A 17864-nucleotide genomic window follows, 5' to 3' on the forward strand; every position below is an offset into this window, starting at 1 on the left:
TTCTCTTTAGCAGCAGGTGTGGATTGGGGCCATAAAGCTCAGAAGGACGTCAGACCAGCTGTGGGTGCTATAGGGTGCCTATAGGGTCGCTGGATGATGCTGTCAGAAGAGAGCTTTCCATGCATTCCCAGCCACCAGCAGGTTCAGAGGGAGTGTTTCGGCCACAGGGTATTTAGGAAGGTGAACATAAGAAGATCCTGCTGGATTAGGTCAAGAATCCTGTTCTCACAGTGGCCCTCTCCCCTTCTATGGTTTCCAGCACCTGGTATTCAGACGCATTGCTGCCTCCCGTGGAGGCAGAGCATAGCCATTGTGGCTAGTAGCCAAGGACCTCCCTCTCCTCCAAGAATTTGTTTCATCTGCTTTCAAAGCCATCCATCCATGTTGGCAGCCATTACTGCCTCCTGCAGGAGGGAGTTTCACAAATTAACAGTGTGCTGCATGAAGAAGTCCTTTCCTTGATCAGTCCTGAATCTTCAAACATTCAGCTTCCCAGCATGTCCACAACCTCTAGTGTTGTTAGAGGGGTAGAAAAACTTCCGTATCTGCTTTCGCCAAGCCATGCAAAATTTTATATTCCACGCATAATTTTATACTTGACCCACCTTTTCTGCTTCCAGGAATTGTGTTACATTTTCTCTCTTTGTTGTGGTTGTTGGTACATTTCTGCCCTGCCTTTCATCCATCATGAGGCTTCTGAGCATGTCACACATCCAGGAATTGCCCTGGCCCAGATCAGCTTCCCTCCAGCATTCAATCCACACCTTGGTTATTTTATTGATTTTTTTTGGGGGGGGGAGAAGCCAATCTATTTAAATGGGCATGTCAGGAGAACAGGTGTGGCGTAGTGGACCAAGAAGACCTGGGTTCAGATCATTGCCCAGTTAATGAAATTTGCTGCATGTGCCTGCCGCTTTCCAAGCCTGCTCTGTTTTGGGAAGGACTTTTGCTGAGTGGTAGAGCACTTGATGTGCATGCACAAGGTCCCAGGTTCAAATCCTGCCATCTCCAAGCAAGGCTGGGAAATATCACCTTGCCTAAAACCCTGGAGAGCTGCCCCCAAGTTAGTGCAGCCAATATTGCGCTAGATGGGCCAAGAGACTGATTCAGTAGAAGGCCTGTGAACGTATTTCTATCTGCCCTCTCTTCAGAACCACAGAACTGGAATCCTAGAGTGGTAGAGCGTCTGCTTTGCATGCAGAAGGTCTCAGGTTCACCCCCAGGCGTCTTCAAGCTAGGGCTGACTCCGGGTATAAGGGAGCTTCCTATGTCCCTGTTTAAATCAGCCCTTCCATGAGGACTGGAACCTTACTTGAGTCTTAGGAGAATGGTCTGTATACGGCGATGACTACTATATTATACCACTTACATGCAAGAATGTATTCTAAGTGGTTTGGAACTACAAAATCAATACATAATTAAAATACACAATAAACAAATTCCACATTATTTCCAGAAAAAGTTTGTGGATTTGCTCCAAAGAAGCCCCCACCCCTTCCTGGTTTAAGTTCAGAATATCTTGAATGCTGAAAGGAGGGGGGAAAGCTGGTGTCATCGTTTCTTTCTTTTTTTCTGAGTTGCTTAGCAAATTTTTAAAATGAAGTTTGGCCTCTGAGCCTATTTGGATATCACAGCGACGGACTCCTCCTCCTTCCTCAGACTTGGAAGATACTCTTCTTAATTTCATACATAAGAGGCTGATTACGATTACTCACAGGTGGGATGCACTCTGCACATGAGCAGATACTATTACTTCACATATTCAGGACTGAGCCATGCATTGTAAATTATGCCCTAATGTGGTCTGGCTCATGTGAAACTGTTGTGTCTTTCAGGTAGACTACTTGGTTCTTTAAGGTAAGAGAAAAGATAGTCTTTTGGATGACGAAAATTAAAATTTGGGTGGGGTGGGGGAGAAAACCTGATTGCAGTTAGAAATAAGTGTTCTTGGTATTTTAAAGTGGTTTTTTTTGCATTTGTGCATATTTTTTGGCAATGGTGCAATTAATATATTAATTCAAATTCATTGTATAAATTCAAAAACTTACATTGTGTGGTATGCCTTAATTTCTAAATAAGAGGCAGTGTAGGTGGAGAGAAGAGGCCTAAAAAGACTTTGTTTGCTCTCAGCCCCTTGGACCTCTCTGTAACCCTGAAGCTACCCATGGTCCTGAAATTCCTGACCTGACTTGCCCTGGGGAATCTGGCACCAGACCTGAATGGGATATCAGCAGAGGTTTCACACAGGAAAAAACTAAACCAGCCCATTCTGAACAAAAGGAATCAAAACTGTGCACATACCAACAAAGCAAAGGTAGAGAATCTTCTATTTTTCTACTTTTAGTGTTTTAGTGATTTTATCTGTCCCCAAACACCTCACCCCCCCAAAAAACAACCCTGTTTATAACCTGAAACACTCTGCAATACATTCCACTTGGATCAGTTTTGATCAGTTTGTTACCATTCAGCTATTTTGAACCATCACCATCATCTTAATCATTGTGGCTTTCGGTTCTGATACAGTTTACCACTACATTTTATTCTTTGTATTTTGTGGCTTTAGTGTGAATTGTATTTATTGTAAATATATACCACCGGTCAGATTTCCAGGCAGAGTACCACAATAAAATAGATCCCAACACAAATACATCCCAATACAAAACAGAAACGAGCAATGTAATTTTTATAAATGTGCATCTTTGTTCTGTTGTATTCTACCTCAGGAGGATTTTCTGAAGGGCAGAATACACGCACGCCAGACTACAAACTTCAGCAATATGGACTAGAAACTTGATTTTTAAAAAGGGTGGGGAGAGATTCTCATGGAGTTGAATTCTCCTCTGAATTCTGCATCCTCCTGCCAACACACATAGAGAAAACACGTGAGGAGGAAAACTCTTCACAGCAGCTGGGCACCTCGGTGGACTCTGGACACCTGCAGAATGATCAGGATTCAACAGCAGCAGTAGCAACAAGGCAGAGGCTGAGATCACAAGACGATCTGAGGCGAGGAAGAAAGTGCAGCCAAATCCCTGAGCGGAAGCCTTTAAGGGAGTGAAGACACTTGCTTGTATTCACAAGCAGGAACAAAGCAGAGGGAGACAGGCAGCCACAGGGATTCTTTTGCAACAATACCTGGGAGCCTGGCTTTTATAGCTATAATAATAAAAAGCCCTTCCCTTCCCTGTAGTGGGAGCTTTCATCTCACCAGGGCAGGGCATGAAGAGCGGAGGGTGTCAAAGAGGTTCGGGGGCTCAAGGTGCAGAACAGGCCCCCTTTACCCCGGGCTAACCATTTCCAAAGCACGCAGTGTGCCAAACAAAACAGCTTTGGTTCCACAGAACCCACCCACTGTGAGGGGCCTCCCTGCTGCATCTCTGCAGGATCCACCGGTCTACTCTGGGTAATTCATTCGCTGCCTAACAAGAAACAAAGCGGGATTTCCAGACTTCAGAGGAGGCTCACCGTTACTTCCCTGCACCAGTCTCTGATCTGAGTGCAACCGCCTTCCAACACGCAGCTAATTGCCAGCTCACTGAGGGCAGGAAGTTCTTCATCTGACACTCTCCTAACACCCCCCCCCCAGTTCCTGAACAGGAAAAAGAAAAGGAATATAGGGAGCAGAGATCTCAGAACCACCAAAAGCCAGGGGGATTGGGACCCACCCTCCATTTCCCCCTCTGGTCTAGTGGTTAAGAGCAGTACACTCGTAATCTGGAGAACCGGGTTTGCTTCCCCGCTCCTCCACATGCAGCTGCTGGGTAACCTTGGGCCAGTCACACTTCTCTGAAGTCTCTCAGCCTCACTTACCTCACAGAGTGTTTGTTGTGAGGGAGGAGGGGAAAGGAGACTGTTAGCCACTTTGAGACTTCCTTAGGGTAGTGATAAAGCGGGATATCAAATCCAAACTCTTCTTCTTGACTTTCACATTACTACTTTCTACATGGGGTAAACCAATTCTGATCCCGCTTAAACTTTTGAGAACTGTCTTGCTGTTTTACATCTCCCCCCTCCCTGTTCTGCAATCACTGGAACTCTGCAAAATGGATGCGAGGATAGATCTGGATGTCCACATTACAAAGATGAGAACTGCACTGCAAATATCCACACCATGTTCCATTAGAATATCTTGAACATCAGGCATCACCTTGCAGCACATTTTACAGCTCGCCTGGTCCCTTGCAAATAGGCATGCATGCAGGTGGGACAGGCTGGCTTTTAACTTGCAACGCAGAACGCTACCCATAATATGCATACCAGTTGCCCGTCTAGCCTGACGTTCAAGGGAAATTCCACCTTCGACGTTAACATGATATTTTGATTCTGCTTTCGCCCTCGGAATGCAGGTACAGAGCCTGGGCTGGCAATTCTTCACGCTTGAAACATGGAATGTCAAATTGCGGAAACGCCTGTCTTTAAATCAGGCCGCTGCCATTAGACATGGGCTAATTAGGCAGGGTTCCGGCTGCATTTGCTCCTCAGTCCCCTGCTCTGGCAAGTCTAGGGCATTGTCCCACCCTCCTTCTGAACAAAAGCACCACCACCAGGCAGCCAGATCTGTGTAAATGACATTTATTGATGATACAAGGCAAAGCTTCATTCCACCCCCCACCCCCACCCCGCAGTCAAATGCCTCAGAATGCAGCAATTTTGAGCAAAAACAAAAAGTACCCTCCACCCCACACTTCACAGCATGCAGACAAAAAGAAACACAGCAGGAGGCCCAGCAGAGAGACAGAGAGAACAGGGGCGTGGTGCATTTCTGGAAGGTCCTGGGCTTGCACCCGCCATTTTGTTTCCATCTTCAGCAGCTCCATTTTCCCGGGGCGTGGTGTTGCTGGGCACCACTGAGGCCACAATCACAACATACATTTAAAGCACCTTGATGCCGCTTTGAGCAGCCATGGCTTCCCTCAAAGGATTCTGGGAACTGTAGTATGTTGAGGGTTCTGAGAGTTGTTAGGAGACACCATCCCTCATTCCCCTCAGAACTACAATTCCTGGAGTGGTTTAATAGTCCATCGTCTCTTCACACAGAATTATGGGAGGGGAATAGGGGAGTCCCCCCAAAAACGCACAGCACCCTTAACAAACGGTAGGATTCTTTTGGAGAAGCCACGGCTGTTTAAACTGGCATCATAACGCTTTTGAAATCTGAATGTGGCTCAACACTGAGTCAGAAGAGTTACCCAAAGCTTATCGCTGCCAGCCCATCTCTCCCTCAAGAACTTCACATCCCCCATTCTTGAAACTGCTATGGAAGTGGTTTTTTGGGATGCACTAAATTCTTTACCTCCTGAAGAACACAGCAGGGAGGAAAAGTCACTTGGTGTGTGCAATGTCTCTCCTTTGTTTTTTAAAAAGAGAGTTGGGCCACAGGGTGCTTCAAACTTCGATCCAGAGGGGGCTTCACGCAGCCCCTTTGGGACACCTCAATAAGGCTGAGTAATTGCAGCCTTGTGCTCAAAAAAGAGAGTAAAGAGGGGATCAGGCCCAAATGTTTTCCTGGGCCTCCAAGTTCAGACCTTTCACTACTGCAGATATCTTGGCCCCAAACGACATTTCAGAGGCACTGTTGGCCTTCTCAACCCTTAAGACGCTTGAGCTAAGTTCCCCAAATCTCCTGCCCCAAACTGCAACTGCTGTGAGATCCCATTTTGTTTCTTGGAGCAGCTCAGCAGCAGCAGCAACCCAAACGGCAGCCACATTGACTTTTTCCCCACAAGCACAGGCCTGAAGGGAGATAGTCCACCACAAGGTACAGCCCCCTCTCCATGCGCTGCTGCTCAATAGCACAGCTTGGGCAATCAGAGGCAGGTGGCAAAAGTGAGGTTACTGAGCCCCTGGGGTGGGGGTGGGGCTCCTGTGTAGGGCTGCTGCCCCATGGCTTGCTTGAGGGAGCCCATTGGATAGCCATCTTGAGGCCTTCAGAGCCTCAGAAAGGAGACCAGCTCCTTGGCTGACGCTTCCCAAAGGGTCACAAGATCCCGGGGAGACAGCAGCCACGAAGCCATCACCGTGCAAAGTATTCTTATGGGATTCCTTATATGTCAATGATTCTTGCTAGGGGGAGCTAAGCTCCTGTGTGGTTCTAAGTGGCAGTAAAGGAAGTCGCCTGGCACATTTTTGCCCTCTAAATGTCCCGTCCCCACAGTCAGGGTCTTTTTTTGTTTTTAAGTGCTGGCAACCCAACAGTCTTGTCTGTCTCCCTTGCCCAGCTCGGTTCTGGTGAATAAGCTTTCCTGTCAATTCCACTGGATTTGACCTGGATCCATGTCGTGGATTCGGGGCCAGTGAAACAGCAAGAGGCCGGCTGGATCAACCCCACACCTACCCCCTTTTCCCTCAGTGCTTAATGCCATCCCTGGTTTCTTCTCCTGTGTCTTGCAGAAGGAGGAAGGCGCCTCCGTCTTCTGCCGAAAGCTAACGGGAGGGTGGGGGTGTGAATGAAGCAGGCGCTGATCCAAACACTGTACATGCACAGAGGGCCCTTGGATATTGAGGATCTGCTCCCTAAGGTGAAGCGAGGAGGTGGCAGTAGGAAAGCGGGCAAGAAAGGGAGGACCATCTTAACCTTTCCTCAGTTATGGGGCACATTTAAGTTTAGGGTTGGCAAAATGTGCGCTCTCCCTCCCCCGATATTGCTGGACTCCAGCTTACCACCTTCACTGACTATCAGCCATCCTGCCTGCAAGGGCTGATAGGAGTCGGAACCCAGCGACACTTTCTGGAGGGGCCAGAGATGCTCCACCACCACCACCCTCGATAACAGATGCTGGTCAGCAGTTTGAACTGGGTGCCTCTTTGACTACACCCAACTTGGCCTTGAGGGAGGACTTGGCCCCTACGTGGAGAGGGCCCCACGCTTCCTTAATAATGCCAAGCATGCGCCGTACCATCAGGAAAGGCAGCCGCATTAAATGCAGCCCCGGAAAGCAGCTTTTGTGAGATGCATGCAGGCGCATATTGGAGCTGGTTCTCTGACCTTTCGCACCTCCTGAGGTTCCCTAGAAATGGAGTCTCTTCCCAGCTGTAAGACACAGCTCTGGGTGGTCCTTTGCTCATGCTGAAAAGCTCCATGGGTCAGGAAAGACCGCCATGTTTGCAGCAGGCAGGATTTTCAACAACCAGGGTGGGAAGAAAGCACACTTCAAATTTAAGGGGGGACGATGTGCCAGTTCCTAAAGACCAAACTGACCAATACTCAGTGTTGTTTCTTACAAGGCTGGTCTCTTTCAGATGCCCCTTCCTTCAGCCTCGCCTGCTTGAGACAGCTGGTTTAATTGCAGAAAAATAATAATATCACCGTCGTCATCATCATCATAAGTACACAAATGTAAAAGAATAAAGTGCGATGTGAATGGTTTTTCTCAGGCTGGGCAGAGATGGTGTGTGTGTGTGTGTGTGTGTGTGTGTGTGTCTTGAGTGTTTAAAATGAGACTGCATGTTCTGAAGTGTCAACTAGAGGCCTACAGTGGTTCAAGAAAACGCAAAGCGTTGGCACGAGATGAAGAAGCCCCACGGGGAACGGATGAGCGAGACAAGACGTGGCAACGGACCGGCAGGAAAATGAAATTATATTACAAAAAGAAAAAAGAAAAACAACGGGTGGCACAAAAAAAGTGGTTACAAACTCCTCACAGATGCTAAAAGTATCAAATGGGACGACATCCCCCCTACAGTTACCAGCAACGTGGACACTACTCGCTACCTTGGTTTTGCCTCAGTGCGTCGCACCGAGATCTTAGACAACAACACAGAGCTTTTTTTCCCCCTCCCCCCCACGCCAAGAGGGTTCTGGGCCTGCACCGGCAAAATGGGGGCGGCAGAGTGTCTGGAGTCAGCCCCGTTCCGATTTCCCTGCACGGTGAGGCCGGCCGTCAGCAGCGGCGGCGCCTTCGATGGGCTTAGTTTTTCAAAATGGCGTCGTAGACCTGGTAGACGTATTGGGAGACTTCGGGAGCTCGGCATTTCAGAGAGAGCTGTGGGAGAAAAGGAGGCATGAGAAGAAGGGAAGGGGGCTGGTTTATTTGAAGGCACCTGGGAGGTGACGGGGGGAGCGCATAAAGTTGCTGAGACAGGTTTCAAAGGCCTTCGTTTTCCTCCCTCCTCATTCCCCAAACTGAGGTTTACAAATTATTGCTGACTCGAGCAAGACCCTGTCAGCCCTTAACACTTCTGCCCCAAGACCTGCTGGCGGCTGGGCCATGCTGACGGTGTTACTATCAGTATGTAAAACCCTAAACAACTTGGGACCAGTTTGCCTGCAAGATCGCCTTGCCACTCGACAGCTTCTATCTGCGGAACTGGCACTGTTACAGGGGCACATCATATTCGTTCCGCAGTTGTACAAAATGAAATTTTCGGCACCGCAGCACCTAAACTTTGGAACTCTTGACCGGCTGGCACCAGCCAGGCATCTTCGCTGTTCAATTCTCGGCACCTGCTGAAAACATTTCTGTTGAGAAATGCCTCCCCAGACATGCCAAATGTTGATTTATTTTTTTTAGTTTAGAACGGGTCTCAATTTTCTTAAATGATCTGAATTGTTCTTTTTAATTGCTTTTACCGATTTTTCTTTTTGTAAACCGCATTGAGGTCTTCTACAATGAACAAATAAATCTGAAGGCAGAAATTTATCGTGCCTTTTCTTCCCCCAAACACAGGTCACACCATTAGGCTGCCTTGGGTGGCAGATGAGAAAGGGAGGACAGTGAGGCTCTGGAGGCTGCACCAGCGCTTGATGCATGTTCTCCCCAATACTCCCAGGCCAGCCCTGCCAGTGGGGGGGTCTTACCGTGTAGTTGGGGTTCCCTGGCTGAATGCGCAGCTCAGCCAAGATCCAAATGCCATTGGTGAGCTTCAGGGATTGGTACAGCATGTCCTGTCCTTCCACGTTCCTCTTGGCGATGGTGTAGACGTTGTTGTTCTGGAGCTTGCTGGAAACGGTGTCTGGGCGGAAGGGCAAACAAGGAAGAAAAACCTCATTAGATCACACAAAGGATCCAAGCCAGTAATGTGCTTCACCAGGGTGGGGGTGCCACTGTGAATACAAGGGCTAGACTGGCCCCTGACCTCGTCCAGCAGACTCTTCTTCTGTGCATTGCTCCTGACACACTCTCCAGAGGCCGGATGTGTGCATGAGTGGGTGTGCACAGAGGAGAGACATAAAGAGCTCACCCCCAGAAACATTTGAGTGCTGTTCAGTTGCAGTGCCGTCGAGAAACATCCGCACACCGTTGACTAGCCTCACTTCCCCAGAGCTCTGCTTAACGTGCAACTCTCTCATTAACTGCCAGGAAACTCCACATTTTGCGACACAGCATCCTCCCCACAAAATGCTGGCTATGCACGCCTTCTCAGCACGGGAGCTGGGCTTTCCCAGGTGCAGAATGTGGAAGGCACGGCCGGGTGGGCCAGATCAATGCCTCACACCCAGCTAGACTCTGGAATGGCTGGTTGCAGGGGGTCACACAAGGTTCACTCACTCATCTATCTACGCGCGCGCGCACACACACACACACACACACACACACACACACACACACACCATGTTCACAATCTGATGGGCTTCCCTGTCTTTGGTCGCTGTGGAAACAGAGACACAACACAAGTGCCTATCCCTTCCCAGGGCTAAAGCCCCCTTCCCTCCATACAACTTTATCCATGGAAATGACACCCGCACAGCCCACCTAAAAATGCAGCTGCAAAACAGCTGGTGACACAGCAGGCTGCAATCATGGGGCTTTGGGAGCAGGGTGGGAAACTCGCCAAGCCCACCTCATCCTAGCGCCTTGCAAAAGCCAACTCCCCAAATCTAAAGCAGAATCCTCAGTTTATAGGATGGTGGTGTGGCAAACACTTCCAATTTTACAAAAAAACACCCCTTACTTTGCAACCAACACACACACACACACACACACACACACACACACACACTCATGCAGACTACACTACTGAGACTTCTGAGTTTGGAGAGGCTGGAAGACAGCCTACTACAAAACAGTAAGTGTCGCTTCCAGTGTCGCTTCCAGTGCTTCCCTCTGGCCCTGCACACTGCCACCACGTGGCCCCCGGAAGCCTGCAAATGAGAGAACCTGGGCCTTGGGGGTCATCCACCTCTGCTCCAGTAGGAAGGAAAAGCCATTTTAAAGTCTGATATTTTTTCCTCCCCTGGCCAAACCAGAAACAAGAGAGGAGCTTCAAAAAAGAAAGGCGTAGGGCGGTCAGGTTCATTTCTCCACCCCTGCTGCTTCACATCTTAATTCCTTTGCCGAGCAAGTGAAGTTTCCATTGACTGATCTCCACCCATTTAAATGGCTGAGCCTGCCAGCCTTCATAGCAACTGACCTTATGAGGTCACCAGAAGTGTGAGAGAGAGGCACGGAAAGGCCTCAAAACGGATTAGTTTTGGGAATATATTTGTTTTTTTAAAAAAATCAAGACATGCATTTGAACTTGCCCACTGCCTGAAATGGGCCAAACCGAGAAGGGCAGTTTGAAAAAAGCCGACCACCCCCCATCCCCTAAAACACTGCAGTTGGTTCGGAGCCTGCGACGCTGGCTTTGCCTCGGCCGTATTTATCATTCCATTTCTTTTACTGATTTCTATGCTCCCTTTCACACAGATGGATCTCGGAATGGTGCAAAGCAACCATGACAAAACAAAATATTTTTAAAAACTATGGATGCTGGAAGAAAACCGCAAGCCAATGTCAGCACTTCTGATGCCCAGGGTGCCAAAGAAAAATATTGTTTAGGCAGGTTCCAGGGAGGGTGATCCAAAATTGGGAGCGCCTGCAAGCTGCATGGGGCAGTTTCACATCCTGTCCAGCAGCACCTAGCAGAGTCAGCAGCTCAAGTGAAGAACAGGATCAGGCCAATGGTCCATCTAGCCCAGCATCCTGTTCTCACAGGGGCCAAGCAGATGCCCCAATGGGAATCTCGCAAGCAGGACATGAGCGCAAGAGAATCTTCCCCTCCGGCAGTTTCCAGAAGCATCCCTGCCTCTGACTGTGGAGCATTAGCCTTTGCGGCGAGTAGCCATTGAAAAATACTACGAAGGGCGTGCGCTGGGAGATTCGGAGTTCTTCCCTTTCATTCACAGGTAGCAATGCCAGCTCCCCCCGCCGCCCCAACCTCCGCTTCCCAGCACTGTCATGCCAAGGCTGATGTCAGCTTTGGAGGGAACGAGGAAGCGTTGCTAGGCAACGCTGCCCGGCAGTGCCTGACACACAAGGCAAAACGGCTCGGGCCCACGTGACCGGTGGCAGAGGGGCCCTGCAGTCTTCATAAGCAGGCACCTGCTCCGAGTGGTGCTGAGCCCTCGGCAAACAGGGCAGGGGACCAAAGAGTTGCCAATCTGACGCCGGCTCCTTTCTCCACTGCCCAAATCTGCGCAAACAGCATTAGAAATCCCTCAGGCTCTTTCGCAGGCCTAGAGTGGGGGGGGGGGAGTACATGGCCTGGCAAACAGGAAGGTCCATTTGTCTAATGGATTTGTAAGCCGCTTCCCAGACACAGAGCCTGTCAAAGCAGCGTACGAGAAAGCCAACTCCTTAAAGCAACGGGCACCACAAGGCCATACCTTACCAATTCGAGAAAAGCAGTCCAGCCCACTATTTCAAACACACAATTAATATTCTGTGACTGGTGCCATACTCACTTGGCACATTCAAAGCGCTACGATGCAACTTGAAACAGTCATGTCTTCCCCAGAATAATTCTGGGAGCTGTAGTTTGTTAAGGATGCTGAGGGTCTGTTCCCCTCCTAGAGCTACAATTCTCAAAGTGACTGAATGATCAATACCTCCCCACAGGGAACTCTGGGAATTGTAGCTCTGGAAAGGGAATAGGGGTTTCCTAACAGCCTTCAGCAGGGACGCGGGTAGCGCTGTGGGTTAAACCACAGAGCCTAGGACTTGCTGATCAGAAGGTCGGCGGTTCGAATCCCCGCAACAGGGTGAGCTCCTGTTGCTCGGTCCCTGCTCCTGCCAACCTAGCAGTTCGAAAGCACGTCAAAGTGCAAGTAGATAAATAGGTACTGCTCCAGTGGGAAGGTAAAAGGCGTTTCCGTGCGCTGCTCTGGTTTGCCAGAAGCGGCTTAGTCATGCTGGCCACATGACCCGGAAGCTGTACGCCGGCTCCCTCAGCCAGTAAAGCGAGATGAGCGCCGCAACCCCAGTCAGCCACGACTGGACCTAATGGCCAGGGGTCCCTTTACCTTTTAACAGCCTTCAGCACTCTTAACAAAAACTACAGCTCCCAGAAGTCTTAGGGGGAAGCCTTGACTGCTTCTCCTCCACAAATCTGTCCAATCCTCTTTTAAAACCACCCAAGTGGGTGGCCATCACAGCCTCCTGTGGGAAGGAGTTCCAGAGTTTAACTCTGCGCTCCGTGAAGAAGTCCTTTCTTTTCTCTGTCCCAAGTTCTAGCGTTAGGAAAGGGGGGGGGACTATTCTCTGTCCACTTTTTCCATGCTGGGCATAACATTACAAGCTGCTCTTGTGCCACCTCTTCCTTGCCTTTTCTCTAAACCAGGCATGTCCAACAGGTAGGTTGTGATCTACCGGTGGATCACTGGACGTCTGTGGTAGATCAGTGGTAGATCACTGGCTCCCCCAAAGAAGCTGAACAACTGTGGCTCCCCTAGAAAAAGCTCAACACTTTACCTCCTCCCTGAAAAAACTCAACAACTTTGACCCGAACCCCCGAAAAAGCGGGTAGATCACTGCCAATTTTTAACTCTGTGAGTAGATCGCAATCTCTTGGGTGTTGGCCACCCCTGCTCTAAACCAAAAGGTACCATACGCTGCTCCTTGATAATTTTGGCTCCCTTTCTCTTCCTCAACTCCACCAGATCCTTTTTCTCGAGGGGAGGTGACCGGCCTCCCACTTCTCCCCACTGTGCCTCTCTGCGCTCCCTCCAGGCATGGAGCCGTGAATGGCCCTTGCGGGATCATGAGCGGGTGCTGATACCCTTCTCAAAGGAGGGCGTTCTGAAGCTTCCAAGAGAACACAATGTGTGGGGGGGAATGAAAACCCCCTCCCCGCCTGCTTCCATCCTCCGCTTTCTCGCAAGCAACGACAGGGCTTTAAATAGAGCCTCTTGCCCGCCCCGGTTGCCGCTCAGTGAAGTTACTTTGACATGTGGAAAACGAAACCCCCGGCTGATGGCAGCACAAAGGAGGGCAGCGCTGCCACTGTTTACTTAATTGTAATGTGTATGGCTTTGCTGACATGTTTCAAGAGCTTAGTCATCCGCAGAGGGTGACCTTGTTGTTGCTGAAGGGGGTGGCTCTCGCACGGGGCAGGAGGGGGCAGCCCAGGAACAAGGAAAAAACCAACAACTTGCTATTGATTGCTCGAAACAGCTCCAAAGGCAGGGAAATGTGTGTGTGTGTGTGTGTGTGTGTGTGTGTGTGTGTGTGTTTTGAGCATCCATTGACTTCAAGACCCCTCCCAGGCGCCTGCTATTGTGTGACCTTCCTACTTCGGAAACCGCAGGCTGCCTTTTGTTCTCCTGCGTGATGATAATTGTGCCTTGGAACACTCTTTATTATTCTCTCTTTTTTATTAAAAAAAAAATAAGTCAAGGGAAGTGGTTGGGAGGCAGCAGCTGTCAGGAGGAGGGCGTCGACGGAAGCACAAGAATGGGAAAGAGAGGAAAAACCCCAATCCACGGAAAAAGAACATTTTGCCTTCATTATAAGGCAACTGAAGCGATTTAGAAAACTAGCTAACTAACAGGATCTTAATTTTCTTCCTAGGAATGCAAATGGAATAATCTGTGGCACAAATTTTGCCAAGCTGGAAATCTTAGCCTGGGTGTGTGATGCATATATACAAAGCTAGATAAATAGATTTTTGTGTGCTTGCGTATACTCTCATCCACATTTATATACCGCATACACTGTAATCCCTTGTATTATGCAGGGGTTTGGTTCCAAGGATTACATGTATACGTGAAAATCGCCATATAGCCTAACCCTTGGAGCTGCCTTGTGGGAAGAAATCTCACACGAGAATCCCTAGCCTCCCAGAGCTGGAGCACCAAGCAGGCCTTGCCTAGCTAGCAAAGCCGAGCTTTAAAAAGCTCCTTTTGCACCAGATCTGCTTGGGGTTGCCCTGCCTGAAAACAGCTTTAAGCTCCAGGCCTTGCTTGTTGGGCAAGGCCTATTCACCTGGTGCAAACAGAGGTTTTCAGCTGTCTTGCTTGGGACTTGAGCAAAAGAGCAGCGACTTTTGGAGTGTGGACCGCTCTGATCCTCCTGCTTTGGTAACATGGTCAGTAAACTTTCCGTGCTTCAAAGCTCTCCGCAGCCACCTCCCCAGATCAGGGAGAAGGGAGACCCTGCCTGCCTCTCCCCCACACCCCAGAAAACCGTGGCAGAGAGATGAGGCATCTCTGAGATGAAGCTGTCGCTGGGGAAGTAATAGCATGCAAGAGAATCTGCCAGTCTCCCTCTGCTTGTGGAGAGCCTGAAAAATGGGTCATGCCTGATAAACATGATTTTGGTTTCTTCTTATCAGTTCTGGCTGGCTTCCCCTATCTCGGAAGCTAATGCCTTGCCCCCGTGGCAATTACAGAGGACGGCTTCCCGGCCTGCTCCTCCTCTCCGCTTACTCTGTGCTTTGAGATCAGGCTGCTGAGCTCGCTGGAGACGGCAGTATCTCCAACAAGGGGAAGAGGCAAAGATCGGCGGAGGGCCGTGTTCTTCGCGTGGTTCATTCCCCGGTACATAGCCAAGTAGGGCTGGGAATAACTCTTCCTTGAAGCCCTGGGGAGCAGGTGCCAGTCAATGCAGACAATTGAGTGCAGACTCCATAAAAGGCAGATTAGGGAAGGGATGTAGGTCATGCAGAAAATTCCAGGCCATCTGTGGCTTCTCTGGGTAGGTTAGGAGAGACCTGCACCTGAAACCTTGGAAAGCTGCTGCCAGTCAGTGTAGACAATACAGAACTAAATGAGCCAAGGGTCTGACTCTGTATAAGATTGCTTCCTATGTTCCTAGTTAAACTAGACCTTTGTTCCGAACCATGAAGGATGGATTCCTGCTTTATTTTTAGGATAAGGACAAGGTTAGGAACAGGCCACATTTTCTATGCAGAAGGTCCCAGGTTCAATCTTGGGCATCTCCAAATAGGATTGGGGAAAGACTCGTCTCTGAAACTTTGGAGAGCTGCTGCCAGTGTAGACAGTACTGAGCGGGATGGACCAATGGTCTGACTATACAGGTGCGTTCAATGTGTGCACAACCACGCACACACGCCAACCCCGGAAGTGACCCAAAACGTCACAAAAAGGGATGGAACAGGGCATCTGCAGGCTTTTAAAATGGTGTTTCAGATATACGCAATCTCCCTTAGACGCATGGTGCCTTGGAACATAACCACTGCATAAATGGGGGGTGTCCCTGTAATACATCTTCCTATGTTCCTAAGACCTGCCAGCGGTGGCAAAGGGACTGGCTAAGGGAGGCCAGAGTGACTGAGGAGAACCTTCCCTAAAGGAGGGACATCTTGTGGAGGAGCCCACAATGGGAAGCATCATAGAGGGGGAGACAGGGAAGGGGTTGAGACTGTTCTAGATAGACTGTGCCTGCCACAGGAGGCTCCCTGCCATCACCATTCTCCAAACACCCATCTGCATGTAGTCAACCCCCCCCCCCCCGTCAACACAGGAGGGAGACAATCAGCCAACTTAGCAAAACCCCAAGGTTGTGAAACCATTTTTTAAAAACCCTTTAATGAAGCATAAGAACATCAGAAGAGGCTGCTGGATCAGGCCAAGCGCCCATCTGGTCCAGCATTCTGTTGTCACGGTGGCCAAAGAGATGCCCCCATGGGAAGCCCATAGTAGTATAAAATTCAATCGTAGGTAACGCTTGAGAATTTGTAGAATTGTTGGAAGGGACCATGAGGGTCATCTAGTCCAACCCCTGCAACGCAGGAATCTTCTGCTCGAGGTGGGGCTTGCCCACAACTGTGAGATTAAGCATCTCATACCTGACCACTGAGCTATCCCTTGTAGCTCTGGGAGGCGAATGGGGGTCTCCTAACAACTCTTCACACCCTTAACAAACTACAGCTCCCAGAATCCTTTGGGGGGGAAGCCATGGCTGTTTAAAGTGGTACTATAGTGCATTTAGGGGACGCGGGTGGCGCTGTGGGTTAAACCACAGAGCCTAGGACTTGCCGATCAGAAGGTCGGCGGTTCAAATCCCCGCGACGGGGTGAGCTCCCGTTGCTTGGTCCCTGCTCCTGCCAACCTAGCAGTTCGAAAGCACGTCAAAGTGCAAGTAGATAAATAGGTATCGCTCTGGCAGGAAGGTAAACGGCGTTTCCATGCGCTGCTCTGGTTCGCCAGAAGCGGCTTAGTCATGCTGGCCACATGATCCAGAAGCTGTACACCGGCTCCCTCGGCCAATAAAGCGAGATGAGCGCCGCAATCCCAGAGTCGGCCACAACTGGACCTAATGGTCAGGGGTCTCTTTACCTTTATAGTGCATTGAATCAAAACTTAACAAAGATCCCCACATGCAGGACTGTTTAATTTAAAAAAATATCACTCACCAGCATTCAGGTGGCACTCTTTAATCTGGAACTGGAGCTCGTTTTCATTTGGAATGTCTTTCCATGTGGCGAGGAAAACTTGGCGCTCTGTTAGTGGGTGGGAGAGGAGAAACACAAGAGTCGTTTGAGACATCCTTACATCTCTCCATCCAGACTAGTTTTTCCCCCAGTCATTGGGCCATATTTCAGGCAGCGCAGTTTCCGAAACCCAACACCCGGAGGGAAAGATGCAAGAAGCAGATGAAAAGCACCCTTAAGCTAGACTACCAAAATGTGGGGCTACCATTGAATCATAGAATCTTAGAGTTGGAAGGGACCCAAGGGTCATCTAGTCCAATCCCCAGCAATCCAGGAATCTCAGCTGAAGACTGCTCTGAAGCTACAGTTTCTGCAGAACGCTGCCACCAGGGCACTAAGTCACACGTCAATCCAGAGTCGTGCTGTTTTCTTTCACTCTTAATTTAAAAATCCTTAATGGTGCACAAATCACACTGTCAAACACCAACAGAGTAAATTAAAACTATAAAACCATTTTCTAAAACAGCAGCAATCCTATAGATGGTTCTATGATCAAATTTCCCCCGAGTCCTAACTGGCAATAACCTCAAGAAAGCATGAGAGAACAGGTGTGCCTTTTTACACCCAATGATACTGGAGTAAAGATTATGACTGACAAGCCTCCAGTGGCAGAGAGTGCCACAGGGAGGGTACAACAACCAAGAAGGTCCTTGACTGTATCACCACCCTCAGGCCCTACCTTGCAGGAGGCACCCCAAGAAGGCTCCCCTCGAAGGATGTCAATGACTGAGCTGCCCATAACTGGAAAATGTGTTTTGCCAAGTGTTTAGGCCCTGAGCCATTTAAGGCTTTGGAAGTCAATGACAACACCTTAAAACGGACTTGGACATGACTAGGGTTGGACTAGGGTTGGGGTTGGACTCGATGGCCCTTGTGGTCTCTTCCAACTCTATGATTCTATGATTAGGCAGCCAATGCAGATCACGATAAAGAGGCATAATCTGACTCTGAAATGGTGTGTAACTCAGCAACCAGGTGGCATCATTCTGCACCTACTGCAGATTCCAAACAGTCTTCAAGGGCTGCTCCATGGCAGTAATCCAGGCACGAGGTTATTATAGCTATTATCTCCACTGGCTGCTAACATTTCCGGTCTCAGAGTGGGTTATAGCAATTCAAAAATAAAATATTAAGAACAGTTTGAAACAAACTACAGTTACAAGAACAGGGTGTGTCCTAAATCTCTCAAGTGTCACTGGAGTCAGGTAAAG

General features: G+C 49.3%; 1 protein-coding gene across 2 annotated transcripts in view; it reads right to left on the minus strand.

The window, feature by feature from the left end:
• Window positions 1–7560: 7560 nt before the first annotated feature.
• The window catches only part of AP2B1 (adaptor related protein complex 2 subunit beta 1), a 60340-nt gene continuing 50036 nt past the window's right edge, over window positions 7561–17864 (minus strand). For both annotated transcript variants that reach the window (XM_081843497.1, XM_081843496.1), the window contains 3 exons: window positions 16576–16662; window positions 8798–8952; window positions 7561–7982 (listed from right to left, as the gene is read on the minus strand). In XM_081843497.1, the coding sequence (XP_081699623.1) occupies window positions 7908–7982; window positions 8798–8952; window positions 16576–16662 (317 nt within the window). In that variant the 3' untranslated portion in view covers window positions 7561–7907. The remainder of the gene's footprint in view (window positions 7983–8797; window positions 8953–16575; window positions 16663–17864) is intronic.

The sequence above is a fragment of the Podarcis erhardii genome, assembly GCF_964252035.2.
Source record: "Podarcis erhardii genome assembly, chromosome: 16".
In the NCBI taxonomy this organism is placed as follows: Eukaryota; Metazoa; Chordata; class Lepidosauria; order Squamata; family Lacertidae; genus Podarcis; species Podarcis erhardii.